The sequence below is a fragment of the Macaca fascicularis genome, chromosome 12 (genome assembly GCF_037993035.2).
Source record: "Macaca fascicularis isolate 582-1 chromosome 12, T2T-MFA8v1.1".
In the NCBI taxonomy this organism is placed as follows: Eukaryota; Metazoa; Chordata; class Mammalia; order Primates; family Cercopithecidae; genus Macaca; species Macaca fascicularis.
The window spans coordinates 125,176,305-125,197,714 of NC_088386.1; the positions used below are offsets into that span (position 1 = coordinate 125,176,305).

Here is a 21,410-nt window from a genome sequence, read left to right on the forward strand (position 1 = left end):
TTTGGGAGGCCGGAAGTCCAAAATGGAAATGTTGGCAGGGCCACACTCCATCCAAAGGCTCTGGGGAAGAACACATCCTCGACTCTTCTAACACTGGGCAGTTTCCAGCAATCCTTGGTGTTCCTTGGCTTGTGGTCCCATAACTCCGTTTTCTGCCTTGATCTTCACAATGGCCTTCTCTGTGCCTCCTCTGTGTCTTCAAATCTCTCCTTATAAGGACACTAGTCATTGGCTCTAGGGTTCACCCTAATTCAATATGACCTCATCTTCACTTGCTTACATCTGCACAAACCTTATTTCCAAATAAAACTACATTCACAGGTACCAGGGGTTAAGACTTCAACACATCTTTTGGGGGAACACAATTCAACCTTCAACAATGAGTAACACATGGAGGCTTGGGTTTGAACCTGAATTTTGGTCCCTTAGTAGCTGTGTCAGTTAGGAACGTCCAAGATACAAGTAACAGAAGTCCCAATTCACATATGGGCATAAACAAATGAAAGGGGGTCATATCCTTCTCATATATGGTTAGGAGGTAGGTTCAGGTGCTGCTTACTGATCCGAGTCCTTCCACCTTATCATGCTAGCCTTCTGAGTGGACTGGTTTTAAGGCTTGTCATCTATTGCTGCAGAATCACCATATGGTTGCCGCAATGCTAGACATCACATCTATGCTCAGGGCAGCAAGAAGACAGAAAAGGGGGAAGAGTCTATTTCCCCAAGAAGGTGCATTTGCTATTCATGAAGGTAAGGTATCTTTAGTATACATCCTCTCATATCCCAGTGGTTAAAAACTGGTCTCTGACAAGCCTTGGACCAGTAGGAGATTAGTATCATGGCTATAGAACACCCACCCTCCAGCCAAGGTATGACCATCTGCTGCCTGAAGAAGCCAGGGCTTCATCCACAGAGACAAAGGTGAGATGGAAGATGTGTCGTTAATGAACGCGAGCAAAAGTTATCCGTAGTCTCTGGACGATTGTTACATCATCCAGAAAAATGAGACAACAAGATCTCTGTCCCTTAGAATTTTCTCAAGGATTAAATATGCTTTTTCATATAAAACAAAATGTCTGCTCTGTGACACAAGGGGCGCAGTGCTTAGGAGTGCAGACCCCACAGCCAGTCTGCTGGCTGTGAACCCCAGCTCTACTACCGAAGGCTGTTGGGAGGACAGGTCAGTGCTGGGAACATAGTAAATGCTAAGAAAAAGTTGGCTGCTATTGTTATTAGTACTGATACTACTACTAAATAAGCCTGCAATGAACGGTAGCTGGTATTTCTTGATTTTCTCCATACTTGGAAATGAGCATGGCTGGAAAAGTAAAAATCACCAATAAAACCCCTGATTAAATGAGAGTCTGCTAGCAGCGCTGCTGGAGTGGAAGGAAATGTTGCTTCTGGGACCCTGACCACAGCACCCCTTCTCTGTGCCCTGTTTGAGAATACGTGCCACGCTATATAACCTTCTAGCTCTGGATAGTTGGGAGCAAACATGCATTGGATGGTTTTTAGAAGGGCTTCCCTTACCTAAAATTCCTTTTGGAGCAGTGGACTCTCAACTCAATAGTATACACGAAATTTCCCAATAGTTAACTTCAGCATGACTTCCCTTACTACCTTTATAACATGAGAGAACTAACACTTCATCCTGACCTAGAGACTACTGCCTGGCAGAAACTAAAGGAGATATAAGAGGTATGTCAACTCAGATCATTTTCAGGATAGCCACACCCAGGCCTCTCTAAAACAGGGACTGGAGTGATTAAGAGCCACAAGGTATGTGGCCCCCAAGCCCCAGCCCAGCTCACCCATACCCTAACACCCACTATCATATGGGAACCTCCATCATCTTCATCCCCAACTGTATAGACAATTGTATTCTGTGCATCACACTTCCCTATACATCAAGAATAAAAGGCGCTTCCCCAAGTGAGGAGACACAGACAAGTGGACAGCGAGCAGGCCATTAACATACTGGTTCTGGCTTATAAAGCTGAGCTAGCCAGGGATTTTCTTCATATGAACAGAAACACTGAAAGTTACAATCATACTAGGAAATATATATTAAGCCCAACTTTGAACAATAAGGAATAGGACTGTGAGTCCTCTTAAGTTTATAACTATGTCCTTCTTCTCACCCTTCACCTACACCGAGCATAGTACTTGGGACGTAGTAGATGGACAAGAAAGATGGACAGAGGGAAGACAGGAGCTCAGATCTAAACTCAAAACTCTATTTCTACAGTGACCAACCATAACAACATTAAAAACTGCTTCTGTTTATTGAGCACCTGCTATACACGACATACCAAAATCTCTGCAAAGCACATCTCTCTATTTTACAGATAGGAAAAGCAAAGCTCAGAAAAGTTACAAAACTGAAACACTGCTAGTAAGCCATTGAGTTAAAAGTATTTATAAAGAGACAGACCTGCTTTTTTGGTTTTGTTTTGTTTTTGTTTTTTACCCAAATGATTTCTTATTCAGGAAACAACCTGACTAAGAAGGCCGTTACTGGAGCCTCCCTTATCAAAGTAAGAACTCGGTTGAAATGTAAGAGGGCCGAGGAATCCCGGGCCATCAGGCAAGGGAACGAAGACCTCGGCCAGATGATTGATCCACGTGGCATCAGTATTAAGTGGAAGAGCACGTCGAGATGCTGGAAGCATTGAAACATGCCAAAGTCACAAAACAAGTCGACACCTTCCTTTTGCAGTGCTTGGCCTCAAGGGTTGGACCTGGTGAACACACTGAGGCTTTATCACTGATTAGCAGCTAAATAGGGATGACAACTTTTTTTTAAGTAAACACAAAATGACAGTAGACTAATTCCACTAGACTCTAAGGAGGTCTTTGGACAAACGACTCAACTATTTCTTCTTGCTCTACTTATATAAAGCCTCTGTTTACATTTGTGTCCATGGGGCTGAAAGAAGCACACTGCAGTCATTTAGTGTTTCTGGACTAGTTTTCTTTGCTGACCACTAACAAGTCCCTGAACTGCTGCTATTCACAGAATAAAATACCTTGTGGAAGGCAGTCTGATCTCCAGTACCCTGGAAGCTGTAAGGTTGATTCTCCCAGAGTCTCCTCCAGGGCTAATTTTCATGGTAAAATGGGGTCAGTGTGGAGGGGTATGGGAGGGACCTAACCTGGAACATCAAACAAAATGCAAAAGTTGCCTAACACTCCAAGATGACTCAGTACAGTCAACACAAAACAGCCATTAGGCCATGGTTAAGCAAGGGGCACAGAGTTTTTTCCAGGCTAGGATTTTGCAAATCACTTGGTAGAGATTTGCTGACAAACTTGGAGAAAGACTCAATGATGTAAGATAGCATTTTACTCCTGAGGGAGACTAAGGCCCTGGATTAATGACGACTCTGAGTTTTCCTTATGAACAATAAGGCCCAATGTTTTGTGCTTACTCGACTACAATTGATTAAAAGAACAACAAAATCCAGAATGGGTTTAGTGAGAAACCTGTGCCTCTGTAATAACAGCTGTTGCTTTTTTCTAAGCAACCACTCTGAAAATCTCCAACCTCCTCCCTCCTTCTCCCCTTTTTTTTTTTTTTTTTTTTTTTTTTTTTTTGTCTAAACTTGGAATGAATGTGTACGCGATCCACCCTAATCACCAGTTTTCAAGGTCTCTAGTTTGGATAAATGCTATGTGCTTCAGCTGAAAAGCTCTTCAATGGCACTTGTGAATTTTAACTTCAATAGGAAACAGCAGCTTATGTGCCACCAAAGATTTGAGCCACCAAAAACAGAGTAGCCTTTGGTCAACCCACTGCTTCAACAAGAAATAGGACAGTAGCCTCTCTGAGCCCACAAGACAGTCATTGCTCTAACTGTATTTATTAACAACAACAGCACCAACACGTATATTGCACTGTGTCTGTCTTACCCTTCTGCACTATGGTGAAGTGCTTAAGAAGTAAGGACTGGAGCCAAATTGTCTGGTTCAAACTCCAGCTCAGTTCATTTCTAGCTGCTCGACCCCAGCCAAATCACTTCAACTCTCTGGCCTTCAGTCTCTCTATAAAAATGGGAATAAAAGTGGTTACAGGATGCAAATGAGCCAGATCGTTAAAATAAAGCTCCTCAGCACAGTGCCACACACAGCGCCTGCACCACAAAAGCAGGTTACTAGTATCTTCCCATTCTTATTCCTTGTTCCTTTTGTCAATTTGACCAGCCTGGAAAAGTGTCAGATTTGTTGGTTTTCACCCTGCCTCATGGGCCAGGGCTAATGGTCTCCAGTTGATGTGTTAGAGGGTTCTCCAGTCTCACTTCTCAGGGGAAAAGTGAAAGTGGCATCATTATAGAGAAGAAAAATCTAGAACGATCCACACTCCAAGTCAAGACAAGATCTGCCAGATAGGACAAGGCCGAGAAAGGGTGAGACAATCCTCAGAGGAGGACTTTGCCTCCTAAAATCCCCAAATAGTATTTAGCTTTCAACTTCAACCACTTCCTCAGCCAAAAATTTCAGAAGAAAGTTTTTTCAGGATGTGGGGTCCTCCCCACTCTTCACTGTGTTTCTCCCTCTTGTGGAAGTGCTAGTACACAGACATTGGCCACAATGAGGGTGAGAAAGGAAGTAATGGAACAGAAAAAAATTGCCCAGGCTGCAGAACTCAAATCCAGCTTTATGAATAAAAAGCTCTGTTTCTTCTGAATCTGCCACGGAGAAATGGTAATCTCAGTGAAGACGGCTAGATGATCATATTGGAACCTTTATGGAATGCCTCATGAGAAGATGGTTACATGTCAACTTCACAATTAGAATCTGCTAGAACTTGTTTCCCATACATGCCTATCATATTCCACTTTATCCTAGTAATAACTACAGCAAAGACCTTAAGGAGGTGTTGACCTCCTTCGTTTCCAACTCAGTCTTGATTCATCTTTCTCGTTCTATCAAGGCCTCCAGAAAATGCATCTGGTAGCTCACTGAAGGCATTTGCTCTGAGACAATACTTGTTCCTATGGATGGGACACACTCTTGCATGGACGGGTTTGTCAATTCTAAGGGATCCACCTAGTACAATCATTAAGTCAATGTAGAAACCCATATAAATTTTAAAATTTCAAGGCCAGAGGTACTCTCATCTCTATTTCATAAAAAACCAATACGGTTTTTATTTGTTCTGAAAAGTCTCCTTTACTTTTCTGAAAGGAGTCTGTTTCAAATCCGCTTCTTTAAAAATTTATAACTCTCCTCAACCCCTCCAAGAAAAAAAAAAAAAAAAAGGTCTGCTGTGCAGACGGGAAGGTGAAAAGAGAAGAATTCATATTTATTCACCGTCAAAAGTTAGCGTGGTACATGAAACCTTCACATCCCTTTTGATCCTATTATATTTTTAATGGCAGAAGCTCCCAGCGAAGGCTCGAGTGGGATGCAACACAAGTTTTAACATTCAAGGGAGCAGATGAACTTGCCTCGGTTTGTGTGACTGAATGAGAAATTACCCAGCGCAGCCCTGCTCGGGGCAATAGTTCCCTTTGCCTGTGCTGGATTTGGGTCAAACAGCTAAACCTCAAATCAGAAAATATCAGCATCATTTTGTGGGGACACAGAACTGTGGGTAATGATCATGATAATCAAACCTGATCAAAGATGCCATTTCCTGAGCAAGGAAGCCACTTGCTACACTGAAAAGTCCACTATTTAGAGGGTTACTGGTCTATGCAAAGTTCTATCGCACTCCCCTGGGATGCAGACTTCTCAAACCAGCCTCACTGAGTATGAACTATATCATCAAGAAAGGGTCTAGTTATTTTCTTCCATCCCCTCTTTTGATTCTAGGTATTAATAAAATCAATTGACTCCTTAGTCCTATTAGGAAGTTCTGGAAATGTTTCCTTGAAGAATTTTTTTTCACTCTGGCTCATCTAAATTAGAATGTTTATATTAAAGATTAATGAGAAAAAAAATTAATGCGGTTGAATGAGAAGGTTTAAAAAGATTTGTGAAAGGCACATGGAGCTCAGACATCGTTAAAGAGCAGGGCTCACTCTCAAGTTTCCTATCCAGCACGATATCCACTGCTATCTCTGTGGCCACAGAGCCTGGGAGTGGCAAAGTGGGCCTCTCACTGAGGAATCAGACAGGCATGTTTCTATATCATGGTGACAGGAAAAGAAAAGGAAAAAAACCCCAGGCAGCAAACAGAGATTGTGACAAAGATAACCACAAGGAATGTAAATAAAATATTATAAGCAGCTCACTCACCACCTCACCCTCAAGAGCTCTCTCAGAGGCAAAAGTAAAAACGTACAAATTATGTGTTTTCAAGAAGAGTCAAGCAAAACTCTTTGGGAAGAAGCCATGGATATAAAAGATTCTTTCCACATTTGTCTCACTTCTCTAATCCCAAGGCTTGAGACATATGTACTTTCAAAAGAGACTCATTGAAATTTGGGGAGCATGAAGTTGAGCCCCCTGTTGGTAAGGACCTTCCAATAGTGACTTGGTCTTGTCGGTGATAAGCCCTGTTTATCTGAGCTTTCAAAAGCCTAAAACCAAGTTCTTTCAACATGACACCTTGAAATAAAATAAATGCATTACAAACACAAACTGCAGTAAACCAGGCTCACGCCAAAATGCACGTGTGCACATTTCACTAAAGAAGGGGGAGACATTTCTAGTGAGGAGCAATCTCTACGGGAAGGCAAGCGAGAGCGCTCGCCTGCCAAAGGTCACATGCTCCAGAGCGCACAGGATTCCCTAAGTGAAACAAGCCAGTAGGAAGAACCTCAATAGTCAAAAATCTAGAAACTCTTCAGAGGTACAGACCATCAGGCCATAAAAGCCACCTCAAGTCATGTCTTTCTAAGGACTTCCAAAAGCTACCCTCTGCACTTGAACAGGAAACCTGCCAGCTCCCCTCAATCATTCTGCTCCTTTGGAATAGAAGTTATGCCTTGAACTGAAGGAGAACTTCAAATGCGCCACTGGTATCTGATGCCACTGCCAAAATACATTTACATCACCTTCTGCCAGTCATTCAGAGCCCAGTGTTGATATTCTCTTAGTAAGACAAGGAGGGGGTTAGGAGGTTGGTCATCCACCTCCTCATCTTCAAGGCTAAATGCAGGTTTTCTTGTTTATTCTACTCGAGACCCTGGGGAACTGGTCTGGTGTCTCAGGCTCTCATAAAGTGAACACACTCCCCACAAATCACGGCCCAGGGAGATTTGGAAAGGGGCTGTGGGGCATCTGTTTCTGCTAAATGCAATGCCCTCTGCAGGTTATTCCTCTGTATGAGGACTCCTAGACAAAGGTTAGCCTCTCCCTGCATCTGAGAAACTGTGCTTGGGGCTTTGAATGTTCACTGAGAAGCCTCCAAGCTAGCCAGGGCCTGGCCTCATTGTCCTAAGTCTTCAGACGCAGCCTCCAATGGTGCTGTATTTTACCATTTAAACACTTCTTCAAAGTTTACTACGAAACAATGTGGCTCCAAGCTTGCCAAAAGTTTAACTGCAGGATTCAGTGGATTTTATCTGGCAGAGTAGCTGCCGTGACTCCTGAGAATATTTGCCAGCAAAAGACAGTCCTCAAACCTTGCAACCAGGGCAATCCCAAGGCCCAACATGTCACTGAAGGAGTTCTTCTGGGAAAGGTCCCTCTTTCTCTTCAATCGCCTCCCGCAAATTCCCAGCTTCCAGAATCCAATTCAAGGCAGTCTGGCATTTCAGGAGACAGCCGTAAAAAACTTTTGATGGGATGACCCAGGAGATAAATATTCTTGGCTGAACTTACTTTTGATTCTTAAATATCTGAAGGGGCTTGGGTTTAAGGAAGATAAAGGGAGAGAACCAATGAATAGGGAAAAATAAAATAAGTAGCATACCATGACCAAGCCAAACCAAGCTTGATATTTCCACATTATATTGGCAAATGGATGCTTTCACATATCACTTGTTCTGTCCTGTCTTTCCTGGAGACCAAAAAAAAAAAAATCTGGATTCAAAAATCCTAACTCCAGACCACTACATTGTGTCAGTGGAATGCAATCTAAATTGCCAGTCAGAAAGTCCAACCTTATATGTACCAACGAACAGGCACACAAGCACCTCCAAACCAAAAGTTGTAACGCCTGAATCCATGCGTTTGTCAATTTCATCATCCCCATACCCCCGGGTTCCTGGCGCTGGGTTAAACCGACAGCATCATGTTGCCATCGATGCGTCTTACAAGATGGTTTTGGGCAAAGCCCCTAAAGTAGGCAGAAGCAAAACCTAGGTTCCTCTGCCCGGGCACCTCCTCCTCCAGGCTGGCCCCCGGCCTCTCGGGTGCCCCTTACCTGCAGGCGCTCCGTGGCCGGCTGCCACATCTTCCAGTCCTGGGGTTTGGTAGAGGAGACGCTAGCGGGACTGTCGATCGCGCCGGGGGGCGAGGGGCTGTTGTCCCGCTTTACATCTGGGGTGGGTGTCCGCGGGATGTGCGTCCTGGCGCTGGCCACCGCCGCCGGGTGGGCGCAGGGGTCTGCAAGCAGGAGGAGGAGGCGCGGCGCTCAGCTGCCGGCAACTTGTGGGCACGGCCGCGCGCCGGCTGTCCTGGCGCAGCTGCGAGAGGACTGCGCAGCTCCGCCCGGGCCCGGCGAGCGCGCGGCGGCGGCGGGGGCGGCCGCTCACTCCTCCCCCGCCGCCGCCGCCCGGACCTGCGCGCTCTGAGCATGCCCGGGGCGGGCGCCCAGGGGCGGCGCGGGGCGGGGGTGCAGCGCGGCGGACTCTAAATCCTAGTGAGGGGTGAATGGGGAAGCCAGAACAGCCGGCCCTGCCCTCATTGGGAAGCCTCCATTGGGTTGGGGTCTGGGGAAAGGGACAGACTGGCTGATGAGGGAAGGGCCGGGGGTGGCGGGGGTGGCGGGGATGGCGGGGGTGGCGGGGATGAGGGAAATTCCTTAAATAAAGAAACCGTAGCCCCGGAGGTCCCAGGTTTCCATGTAACAGAGATCTCCGAAGTGCCTGTGCTGTGCTTGGCACTGTGCTAGGGAGACACTTCCATTCGTTCTTCCCACTCCAGTTAACTGAGCACCTATTAGGCTCCAGCCCCTATGCTGGGTCCTGAGGATGTAGCGACGCAGAATAGAAGACAAGAGAATGTTCCTTGTCTCTGGAGCTTACCTTCTGCTTTGGAGAGAGAGTCGTGACTGAGCAAACACATCAACAAGCCGGTGCTATATCGGGTGGTGATAAAACAGGGCAGATGTGGGAAGAATGGGAGAGGAGAGCTTCTTAGACAAGGGCCCTGGGGAATGCCTGGAGTAAGACCTGAGAGATGAGAGGGGTTGGCCATGAGGAGGCCATACCTCATGCTGGGCAGTGGACTCAACTCCTAACCTATACAGGGGTGAGGAGGGCCATGCAGACTCCCACATCCCTAACTCACCGTGAGATCTGCAAGTGCAGCAGGAGGCTCTGAGAACCCAAGGGAACGCCACTCTGGGCTCATAGGCCTGGAGGCTCCCTGGCTAGTGCTGGCCACCATGAGATGACCTCCTGTCCTAAACAGGCCAGCCCTTTCCATGCTCTTGACAACTCGGCAAAATAACTATTAATATTTTCACCACGTGGATCAAACAAATGAGGCTTATAAGGTTTAGGTCACTTGTCCAGGTCACACAGCCAGTGAGTGGCTTAGAGAGTACACGGTCAGATGACTTCAGGGCAGGAGATCTGGCCCTGCGCCTCTAACTGACCACGGAAATGCAGTGGAAAGAGCATCTGTCTGAGGCTGGGGGTTAAAGGCACTTGGCAAGTCAGGGATACTAAGCTGAGTCTGGAGCTGATGAAGAGTGGGAGAGGAGAACATGGTGGGAAGAACTCACTACACAGAATGACCTAAGAGAGCGGCAGAGAGAACACAATGTTTGTGGGGAGCCCGAGGCTCTTTGCTCCTACAAGGCAGGGTCCTGAGAGCAGAGGGGTGTGAAAGGCATTTCATGCTGAGACAGCTGCACAGCTTGTGCCCTGAGCTACCCATGCAATGTCAAAATCCACACTCCATGTCTGGAAGGAGGATCTGTCCATTTTCCTTATTCTGCTTGAGTATAATGATTTCCAGATACAGAAGCACTCCAGAATTGAACCCTTAGCTCGTCGGATCCTCCCAGCAACTCTCCGTGGGACAGAAGCCCCTATCTCCCAAGGCTTGGGGAGCACAGCATTCACAGAGTCACACTGTGGGGAGTCACAATGGCGATTCAGATCCAGGATTCCAGGCAGAATCTTCTGGACCCCGCGGTTGCTATGTTGGTGCCACCAGCCTTGGCAAACCCAGGAACCTCAGTGCCTCTAGGAGCCTCTGGCAAAGCCACAGAGCTGCCTCTGAAGAGCTTGTCTCTGTCTCCCTGGATATCCACAGGACCCTCCCACTCCTGCCTGATAACCATCTGAACCTTCTCAGCTCCTTCTCCAGTTCCTGCTACTTGCTCTGAACTTATTAATAAATCTCTTTTCATGAGGTATTTGCATAGCAGCCCTGCATGGACATGTGCCTCACATGCTTGGTCATATGGTCTCTGTTTGCTTTTCCAGTAACTCCTCCTGCACACCTCCACACCTACAAAATTCCTCATGACCTTCTCAGCCCCTAGTTCTCTTTTATCAAATCCCAAAGCAGAAAGAAGTGCAATTCATTACAAAAATCTAGAAAATCCAGACATGCTTATAAACCCCACCCCCCAACCGCCCCCCCGCCACCCCCAACCAGGAAGCTAAAACAGGAATATTCAGTTGCCAGGGATGTCTTCAGACTTAAGCTCTGAAACCATCCTTAGTTGCAGATGCTTCCGTAGAAAAGTGATCTTGTTTTAAATAGCAGTGGGATGAGATAACGGCCTAAATTCAAATCGCATTAGAGCGTTAAATCCTGTCTTCTCACCTCTGAACGTAATTAATTGTTATGACTCAGTAATACAGCTTTTAGTACGGAGTATGGTGCTATTTAAAGAGAAAAAGCTTTGGCTCTGTCAAGATTGCTTTCAGTTACCGTTCCCACTTTGCAGACAGATTCAGTAAAGTAAAGAATGGATTTAAACTCAAATGGCACTCCTGTTTCAATTACCTTTGTGCCACGAATCAGGAAGCTAGGGGAGGGGTGGAGGAGGGGCAGTTGCAGGCTGGTGGGAGGTGACAAAAGGATGGGACAACTCCCACTCATAGATTTTGCTCCCAAGTCTTCCCATTCAGGAGGAACCTGCAATGAAGGATGAATGAAATAGAGACATCTGCTGGCTAGAGATGAGACCTACATGCCATTCTCTCCCAGCTCTGTTCTGTGACATTGGAACCTCATCCTTCCTGGTGAATCTGAAAATGCTGCCTTACGATGTAAGCAGGTTTGTTCTGAGCAAGAAACCACCCTTAAAATAAGCGGGAGGTGTTTTGGTGCAATGAGTAGAAATATTAGGCATGTAAATGTGTGCCTAATTTCATGTACTTAGTCTCCTGCAATTATCGAAACAGGTCTAATCTTGTTAATAAATACCATTTCAAGGAAAATGACAGAAACCAAAAACGCTTGACAAGGCACAGATGCGTTATTCACACGTTTGGTTCAGAAAAATAATTACAGCATCCCTAGAAATTGTGTTAAGCCAGATTTGATTTAGTTCATGGTTCTGAGCTCTAGCATAAGCAACCTCAAGGTCCAAGTCAGAGTAATGGTGAATGAAAGTACGGTCCAGCATATCAAAGAAATATTAAAATATTATGCACCATTTAAAAGGGTAATTATAAAGTTGTGTTGCAGCTGAAAATGATACAATTATGGTTTTTAGAGTAGGATAAGATGTATGTAATTTGAATATACGTATAAAATATGTATCGATATCAATAAATATTGGAAAGGCACTAGGACAAGCGGAAGACTCAGGTTGAATCCTGGCCTCGGTATCAGCTTTTCACAAGTCATTTGCCTTACCGAACCTCAGATTTCTCTTCTGTAAAACGGGTAATAGTATTACTTAATACTTAGGATTTTTGGGAGGAGTGAATGAATTAATATGTGCAGCATGCCTGGCACATGGTAGGTGTGTGGGAAACATTCATTTTCATCCCCACTATGTTTCTTTCTCTTTTTATTATTGGAATGATCAAATTTTCACAAAGTGGCCCATGCTTCCTATGGTTATGCTATTTCCATTGGGAATAGTCATGAGTTTCGATTATTTGCTTTAGATTCTCAAATAAAAATGACAAAGGATATTAAAGCTCACTTACGATTCTTTTTTTTTTTTTTTTTTTTTTTTTTTCTTATTTGAGATGAAGTCTCATGCTATCGCCCAGGCTGGAGTGCAGTGGCACGATCTTGGCTCACTGCAACCTCAACCTCTCAGACTCAAAACAATCCTTCCACCCCAGCCTCCTGAATAGCTGGGACTACAGGTTTGTGCCACCACACCCAGCTAATTTTAAAAATTTTTTATAGAGACAGAATATCGCTGTGTTTCCCAGGCTGGTCTCAAACTCGTGGGCTAAAGTGATTCACTTGCCTTGCCTCCCAGAATGCTAGGATTACAGGCATGAGCCACCATACCTGGCCCACTTACAATTCTAACTTAAGCAGATGACAGCAAAATTTATTACAGTTGTGTATTTAGCAAAATGATCATTAAAAAGCCCTTGTTATGGTATCACTAACCTTATTTCAAAGTCACCAAAACAGCTGTATATAAATGAGCAATATAAAAAAGTCTGAAAATTCTTTCAGCCATTTAAACCTCCCACTAGTGATGGAGCCACTGGCTTTTGTCCCTACAGAGTGATAGGATTTATTGGTATGTTAAGATGACCCTTAACAGGGTAGGACTGGTTCATTCATGTGTTGTGACTCTCCTACTCTTGACTCCTCATGTCCTCACGACTTTAGTTGTGTGACAGATTATTTCCAAAGATGGCCACAAAAATCTCTCATCCCTCAGGAAGTCATGCCCATTTGCACTGTAACTTGCCTGTTTCTTTCATCATGAGATGCAATCTGTCCACACTCCTTGAATCTGTGCTGGACTTGTGGCATACTTGACCAATAAAATTCAGCAGATGTAACACTGTGGAACTTCTGAGCTCGGGCCACAAAACACTTTGCAGCTTCTGCTCTCACCGTTTTGGAACATAAGTCATCCTATGAAGGAGCCTGGACTAGACTCCTTACGATGAGAACCACATAGAGGGAGGTCAGGCCATGAGTTAGCACCCATAGCCAGACATGTGAGTAAGCTCATCTCATAACAGCCAGCTCAAGTCACTACAGGACAGCAGCCACTTGGGTGATCCCATGTGGGTCCCACCAGCAGAAGAACCACCCAGCTGAGACCTGCCAACTGCTGACCTACAGAATCATAAGTACACAACAAGGTTGGGTTTTATCCCTTAAGTTCTGGGTTGTTTGTTAGGTAATAATAGAAAACTGAGAGAGAAAACATCACTAATAAATGTCAGTCTTTCCCGCTAAACAAATCCTTCTCAACATTTCCTAACAACCAATTGATCAGGGTTAGCACTAAAATGAAGCCTAATAGTCTAACATAAAAACTTATTTCCTCTTTTGGTTTTATTTCTGCTCTCACAATTCCCTCATACACACCTCCATCCTAGTCTCAGATTGTGTGGGCCATGTTTCCAAGTCCCATCTGTTAAATTTTCTAGTAAGTCCCTCTGAAAAGAAGATGGGAAGTGGGCTGGGCGCCAGCCATATAATGATTAAGATGAATTTATTTTCTGGCACAATTTGCCATAAACGTGAACATATCTGCTCTTTTACAGCCCTTCTCACCCTCTCGGTGACACTGTCTCTAGACAGCTATCTGCCCATCATTTTGGATGGGTAAATACAGCTCCTCTTTCACTTAGAGCCTGGGGAAATTGAGACTGAAATGGAGAATGTTACTTAGATTTGCCTTCACCACATTTAGCCCAGAAAGGGGCAAGTCTGCACTACTAATGTTCTCTGCGGTTTCTAAGGGTCCTTGTCCTCCTCTGTATTCGTGATGAAATAATTAGCTCTATGATCCCAAATACATTCTCATGGAGACTTGTGTGAAGCCACACCTTATGCTATCTTCCCACTTCATCCTTTCTCCATCTGAGCTGACTTCACACAAAAACCCATCTTCCTTTGCTTCTATTTTTTTCTCCCTCTTCTTCCCACTTTCATTATCAAAGCCAAGAATTACTTATCCTAAAACCTATAGGAAATGTTTGGGCATAACTTAATAGAAATTAGGTTGTCTAGAAAAAAGTCTCCACAATAAGAAAGATGATTCCTGATCTACTCTGGCCTTTGCTTAACTCAAAACCTCCATGTACGATTCTGCAGTGCACAACTTGCACTGCAGAACATGACAGCCCTGGCTAGACTACTTTTTCTCTGCACTTCCTTCAGAGATCCACAGGACGACTCCATCATAAAATCATAAGGGAGTGGCATTGATAAAGTTGGTGACCTTATGGATAAGAATTGGAGAGAGGTAAGGATAAATGAAATCTTCATCTTTAACAAACTCTACCTGGATTGCAGGAAGAGTACTGCAAAAACCATGATTATATATTCTGTCCTGTTTTTACTGGTCATACTGTAAGTGGCAGCAAGAAAGCAGGAAATCATCAATGACCTCTTAAAGTGCTGAAAACATTCAGTATTTATCTGTTAGTTATGGTGTAGTGAATGTTGCAGTGTGCCATCCAGATACCCCCTTCAGGAGCACTGAGTTCATTGCCTTAGCAGCCAGGAGCATCAGATGATGCTAGTAGTATGAGCCAGTGTCCCCATCTGAGTCCCTCTCTTGGCATTGCCTTCAGCCAAGAGAAGTGACTTGCTCAAGGTTTTGCTCCCTCCCTTGATGCAACCCATCTCCAAAGGCCGGCTAGAGTGGGGGTGCAAAGGCCTCAATGGGGGACAATCGTGGAGGGCCATCCCTACTCTAGAGCCTCCTATTGGATCAGCCAAATCTCACTTGCAGCTGCCTCAGAGTCCAGCTTTTCTTCTCACACTTCCTCACTTGCTTCCAGGCTCTTAAGTAGGCATTTGGGAGCTGGACCACCCACTGGATAGTAGCAGGTAGAGTACTGCTCACTGCTGGGAGGCGGTAGGGTAGCAGGGCTATTGTTAAACCTTTCACCAGTAGTGAACTGAAATGGAATACAAATGGAAGGGAACGTGCTGATAGGTACAGTGCCACCAAGCATTAGAGAGACTTGGGGGAAATAGTAATTATAAGGATTACAGAGTCAGATGGTTATTGCTGAGTGCTATGGATGCCTCAGAGAAAGACATGGAAATGCTGCTAGTGATTTTGGCTCGGTATGAAAGCCAGGGTGCTCCTTTGCAGCGTATCCAGAGACCCTCATCTCCTGCAGCTAAATGGGGTAGAAAGCTGAGGATCAGGTCCAGGAATTCATTATACAGAGAGTGGAGCTCCAAGAAGATTGAATTCATCAGTCCAGTAAGTGTTGTGGCAAGTTCAGAACCTTTATTGGGAACGAGTGAAACCCCGAGGCTTAGGTTGGAAACACAGGTTTCTGCCCTTTGGAAATCTTGAGCTCCCAGGTTCCTTGACCTCTCTGCACCTTGAGAAGTGGCCTACTCCTCTATTGAAAGAAGTGTTGCTTTCCTTGCTCATGAAAGATGCATCTACCTCTGCTTTGCAAGATAACTATTTTAACATAATTGATTTTTATAAAACACTACGCATGACAAAAGCAGAATACACACTCTTTTTAAGTGCAAATGAACATTCACTAATATAGAACATATGCTGCTTCATAACACAAGTCTTAATAATTTTAAAAGAATTGGAATCATACAAAATATGGTCTCTGACCACAACAGAATTAACTTAGACATGGGTAACAGAGAGATGGCTTGGAAAATCTACAAATATTTAGAAAGTAAACAATACACTATTAAATAATCTGTGGTTCAAAGAAAAAATCACAAAGAAAATTAAAAAATATGTTTAGTTAAATAATAATAAACACCAGCCTATCAGAAATGTTGTATGCAGCAAAAGCAGTATTCAGAGAAGAATTTAGAACTTATATTTAGAAAAGAAAAGATGTCTACAATCAGTTATCTAAGCTTCTACCTTAAGAATCTGGAAAAAAGAAAGAGCCAGCTCATGAGGACTTTTCAGCATTGCTGCTTGGAACATAAAATGGCACAACCATTTCAGAAAATGGTTTGGTAGTTTCTTATAAAGTTGAGCATACACTTATCATATGACCCAGTAATTCACTTCTAGGTGTTTACCCAAGAAAAATGAGAACATATGTCCACCCAAAGACGCAAGTATTTTTAGCAGCTTTATTCATCATAGGCCAAATTAAGCATTGATCAACAGGTAAATAGTTGAACATCTTGTGGTATGTCCTTACAGTGGAATACTTCTCAGCAGTAAAAGGGAACATGCCACAAGCATATGCAATCACATGGATGAACCTTAAAAACATTACGCTGATTATTTGAAAAAGCTCAACATCACTGACCATTAGAGAAATGGAAATCAAAACCACAATGAGATACCATCTCATGCCAGTCAGAATGTTGAAAAGTCAAGAAACAAGAGATGCTGGCGAGGCTGTGGAGAAATAGGAACGCTTTTACACTGTTGGTGGGAGTGTAAATTAGGTTAACCACTGTGGAAGACCATGTGGTGATTCCTCAAGGATCTAGAACCAGAAATACCTTTTGACCCGGCCATCTCATTACTGGGCATATAGCCAAAGTAATATAAATCATTCTATTTTAAAGATATATGCATGCGTATGGTCATTGCAGCCCTATTCACCATAGCAAAGACAAGTAATCAACCCAAATGCCTATCAATGATAGACTGGATAAAGAAAATGTGGTACCTGTACACCATGGAATACTATGCAGCCATAAAAAGGAATGAGATCATGTCCTTTGAGGGACCAGGATGGATCTGGAAGCCATCATCCTCAGCAAACTAATGCAGGAACAGAAACCCAAACACCACATGTTCTCACTTGTAAGTGAGGGATGAACAATGAGAACACATGGACACTGGGAGAGGAACAGCACACACTGGGGCCTGTCTGGGGGTGTGGGGAGCTGCATAGGCAGAGCACCAGGATAAATAGCTGATGCATGCGGGGCTTACTACCTAGGTGATGGGTTGATAGGTGCAGCAAACCACCATGGCACACGTTTACCTATGTAACAAATCTGCACATCCTGCCCATGTATTCTGGAACTTAAAATTATTTTTAAAAACATTACGCTGAGCAAAAGAAACTAGACACAAAAGACTCCATATTATATAATTCCATTAATATTAAATTCTAGAAAAGGCAAAGCTTATATATAGACACATAGTGACAGAAAGAAGATTAGTAGTTTCTTAGGATAGGAGGTGGGGATTCCCAGGGGGCAGGTGGTAATTGAATACAAGTGGACATGAGGGGACTTTCTGAAATAATGGAAATATTCCTGATTTTAATTTTGATGGTGATGAGTCAAAACTCATCAAGCTGTACCCTTAATGCACATGCAATTAATTTCATGTAAATTATACCTCAAAAGATTTTATTTTAAAAATTATTTTTTATTTAAATGATAGCTATGCCCAGTTACTTCTGATTTCACATGCTGGGAGGTCAGCAGTCAAGAAAAACGCTGATCCTGCTGCAGGGGTCATTGACCTGCATCATGAAGAGGACGTAGGTCTGCTCCTATATGCACAGGCAGGGAGGCCTTCATTTTGACATTCATATGATACACTAGGGTGTCTCTTAGAACTCCCCTGCCCTGTTGTAACAGTAAATAAATAAATGCAGCAGTCACGGCCTGAGAAGGACATGGTGACCAGGAGTTGAGCTCCCTTCAGGTATGATGGCCCAGGTCACCTCATCAAGTAAACCGCTAACACCAGCTGGGTTGCCAGCAGAGGTTGAATTGAACCTAGAATGAGTAACTAAGGAGGGAGATGATGAGCATCAGCAGGGCCTTGACTCCAGGTCACGGTACGTTGATGAGGTTGTGCTGGCTCCTACTCATCTTTCTCTTATAAGTTTCTTCAGGAAAAGAGACCTGTAAGAAACCTGGAGCCTCCAGAGTCAGACAGACCTGAGTTCCATTTTCATTCCAAAAACTCACAGGAAACTAAAACCGCAGAAACAGTCCCACTTAATCTTTACATAAATACAATGTTCTGGATTTTTAAAATTTTGAATATTTTAATGGAAGGTCATATTCTCTCCTACATTAAACACTGGGCACTCCATGTTCCCACTGCGATTGTTGTAGTCAGCAGGCTGTCACTCTTGCTTCTTTGGGCTACTTACAGTGAGTCAATGTTTTCTTCTTTCCTTCTCTCATATATAATTTTTCAATGGAATTAAAAATCTGATTTTAGAACATTGTGTTGAATTAAGTGATACAGTGGAAATGTTTCTATAGTTTTAGTCTCTAGCGAGTTCCTGAGCCTTTCACTATTTAGCTTCAGGGCTGATATCCATCATTTTGCAATTCTGAGATTCTCCTCCACCCACTGAAAGGCTCATTAATATTGTAAGAGTGGATAAGGAAAGAGCCGTTGCTTTGTTAATCTACAATATGTTTCACATGAATTTATAAACATCATAAACATTTCTCGCTCCCTAGATAATCACTATCCTGTGCTGTCCTCATGAAACGTAAGAAAGCTTATGGTCTTCAAGCATCAATAAGGATAGGCATGTGTGCAGAGTCTGGGTCTGGATACCAGCCCCAGCCCTGCCACTACAGCACCAAGTGACTTTGAGAAAGTCACTTCACTTGTCAGTCTCATTGTCTTCATCTGTAAAATAAATGATTTGGATTCGTTTACCTCTAAGCTTTGCTCAAGTTTTAAAATTTTAGTATTCTATTATTTGGCTAATGATCCTATTAAAAGTATATAATGTGGTACATCAATAACACTAATGGTATTCTTCAAGGCCCATGACTGTTTCACATTTCTTCGCCATCATTCAAATCTATTTTCAGAATAGGAGTAGCTGTGTGATTTGCCCTTTGGGGATCTCCAACACCAAATATGGTACATAAGGTTAAGGAGTGAGATTAGAAGTTATTTTATATCCTAATAGAATAGGATATAATAGAAGGCAGAGAGGAAATCTCATGCCATAAAATAATGAATCCTTGGTTGCCAAGAACATCACTGTTATACTGCTAGTGGTGGTAGTATCAGTCCCAACAAGTTTTCCTAGAACTGGATAATTTCAAACATGAACCATTTCAGTGGGATTCCACCTAATGGGTTCCATTAGTGAGTCCAGTTCCATTTATCCTGTCATATTTTCCATAGGATGTTATCATCCTTGACCCTCATTTCTACCTAACATCCATCTGGCTGTCCTCTAGCCATGGTTTAAATGCATAGTGAGTGATTGCTAAGAAGAGTAACCTTTTTTCCGGGCCAAAAATCAAAGCGTGTTGGGATTACTCAGAATTCTGTACCTAACTAGTGACAAGAAATTTTACTGTGAAATAGTATTTGAATTCTCAGCACAGATTATAGTTCATGTGGACAATGGATAGAATGTTTGAAATCAGAATGATTGTATTTCTAATGTCCCTACCAATGCCCAGAAACTGTGGCAGTATCATTCTAACCATGTTCAAACCATAATAATAATAGCTATTAGTCATTGCAGTTTAATGGCAAAACCCCAATTCCTTTTGCACCAACCTAACAGCTATTACATTTACTTTTAATGGCAAAACTGCAATTGCTTTTACACCAACCTACCTTCTAGTGAACCCTTATCTTTGCAAGCCACTTGGCTCTGCATCTTACTTCTAGCATCTCTTGGATCCTCACAACAATCCTATGATGTAGGCGCTCTTATGAGTTCCATTTTGCAAATGATAAAACTGAGGCACAGAAGCATTAAATAATATACCCCAAATCACATTGCTAGCAAAACCCATAGCTGGGATTCATATGTAGGCATGTCTGGCTCCAGTAGTTCAAGTTCTTAAGCACTAGGCTAGACAGGACTGTCTCATCAACAAATTTCTAAGTCTAGAGGGACCTGAGAGACCATCTAATCCAGTTCAACTCTCTGAAAGATTAACTGATATGTAAAAACTCAACTGGCTAGTTAGTGGTAGGCTAGAACCAGACCTCCAGAGTCTCTGGCAGATATATTGCAACAAACAAGACCCAAGGTTTATCTAGTGGTCAAATTGTGCCAGGCACTGAGCTGTGCATATCTGATATATACTATCTCATTAGTCCTATCAACAACTCCAGGCACTGTATTACCTCTACCTTATGAAAGGGGTAATTGAATCACAGTAAGTTTATATAGAGTTACACAGAGCTAATAAGCCAGGATTCAAACCTTGCTAGTCAGTCTCCAAAGCACAGGCTGTGGACTACCATCTACCAGGGCTCGCGTAGGGAAAATGGCCCAATGTGGTGGTTCCAAAGGCTCCTCTACTCGTAAGACCTGCACTCCTCATCCCTGGGTTGAGTCTTGGCACTGGCCTTTCTTTTATCATCATCTGAGCTCACTCCCTTTCTGTGGGTTGGCACCGACCACAAACTGTCCTTTGAGCCAGTTCCCGAGTGACTATACGGAATCCCTTTTCCACTTAAGCAATTCCTACGACTACCTTGACGTAAATCCAGCAAAGAGTGCAAGAATAGTCATCCCCCAATTTCTCAAAGTGTTTTAATCTTAAAAATACCCCCCAAGAATTATGCAAACAATATGAATACTTTTATAACTCTTAGTACATGTTACGAAATTGTCTCCAAAAAAGATTGTGAAAATATACAGTCAGCAGCAAAATGTGAAAATATCATGTTATCATTAGCATTGGATATTTTCATTCAACTCTATTAACCACTTTAAAAGCAAAATGCTTTATTTTATCATGCACTTCTTTAGTCACAACTGAAATTGAACATTTTTCTGATATTAAAATAGTTGTATTTCTTTTATAAGTTATCTGTTCATATCCCTCTTTTTAATGCAATTGTCTGCTGCATATACAATTTCAAAATTTATTACCATAGGTAATAAATATTAAATCTATATGTGCTATTCCCTTTCCAACTTCTAATTTTGCTTCAGTTACTCATTGATTACAATGGTTAGATAATTTCTGGTTTTATAGTTTATCTCCCTTACCCCATCCTCTAATAAGAATGTTTGTTCACTGTAAGTCGCAATTTTATTGTTTTAAGATTCCCATATAGGACAAATAGTTTTAAATATGTTTACTATTGAATGCTAAAAGGCTTTAAGGCAATAATTTTTTTCTAATTATACTTTTTATACATCTCATACATCTTAATTAAAATGTTCTTCATAATTCTATAAAGCATATTCTTATTTAGAAAGCATTTTTGGGCCTGAGTTGTCAAAATATTT

General features: G+C 42.9%; 1 protein-coding gene across 1 annotated transcript in view; it reads right to left on the reverse strand.

The window, feature by feature from the left end:
• Positions 1–8,595, reverse strand: part of PID1 (phosphotyrosine interaction domain containing 1) — a 253,499-nt gene extending 244,904 nt beyond the window's left edge. Inside the window, exons 1-2 of the mRNA XM_065526196.2 lie at positions 8,447–8,595; positions 8,321–8,414 (exon numbers count right to left, since the gene is read on the reverse strand). Coding sequence (XP_065382268.1) covers positions 8,321–8,350 — 30 coding nt within the window. The 5' untranslated portion in view covers positions 8,351–8,414; positions 8,447–8,595. The remainder of the gene's footprint in view (positions 1–8,320; positions 8,415–8,446) is intronic.
• Positions 8,596–21,410: the final 12,815 nt, after the last annotated feature.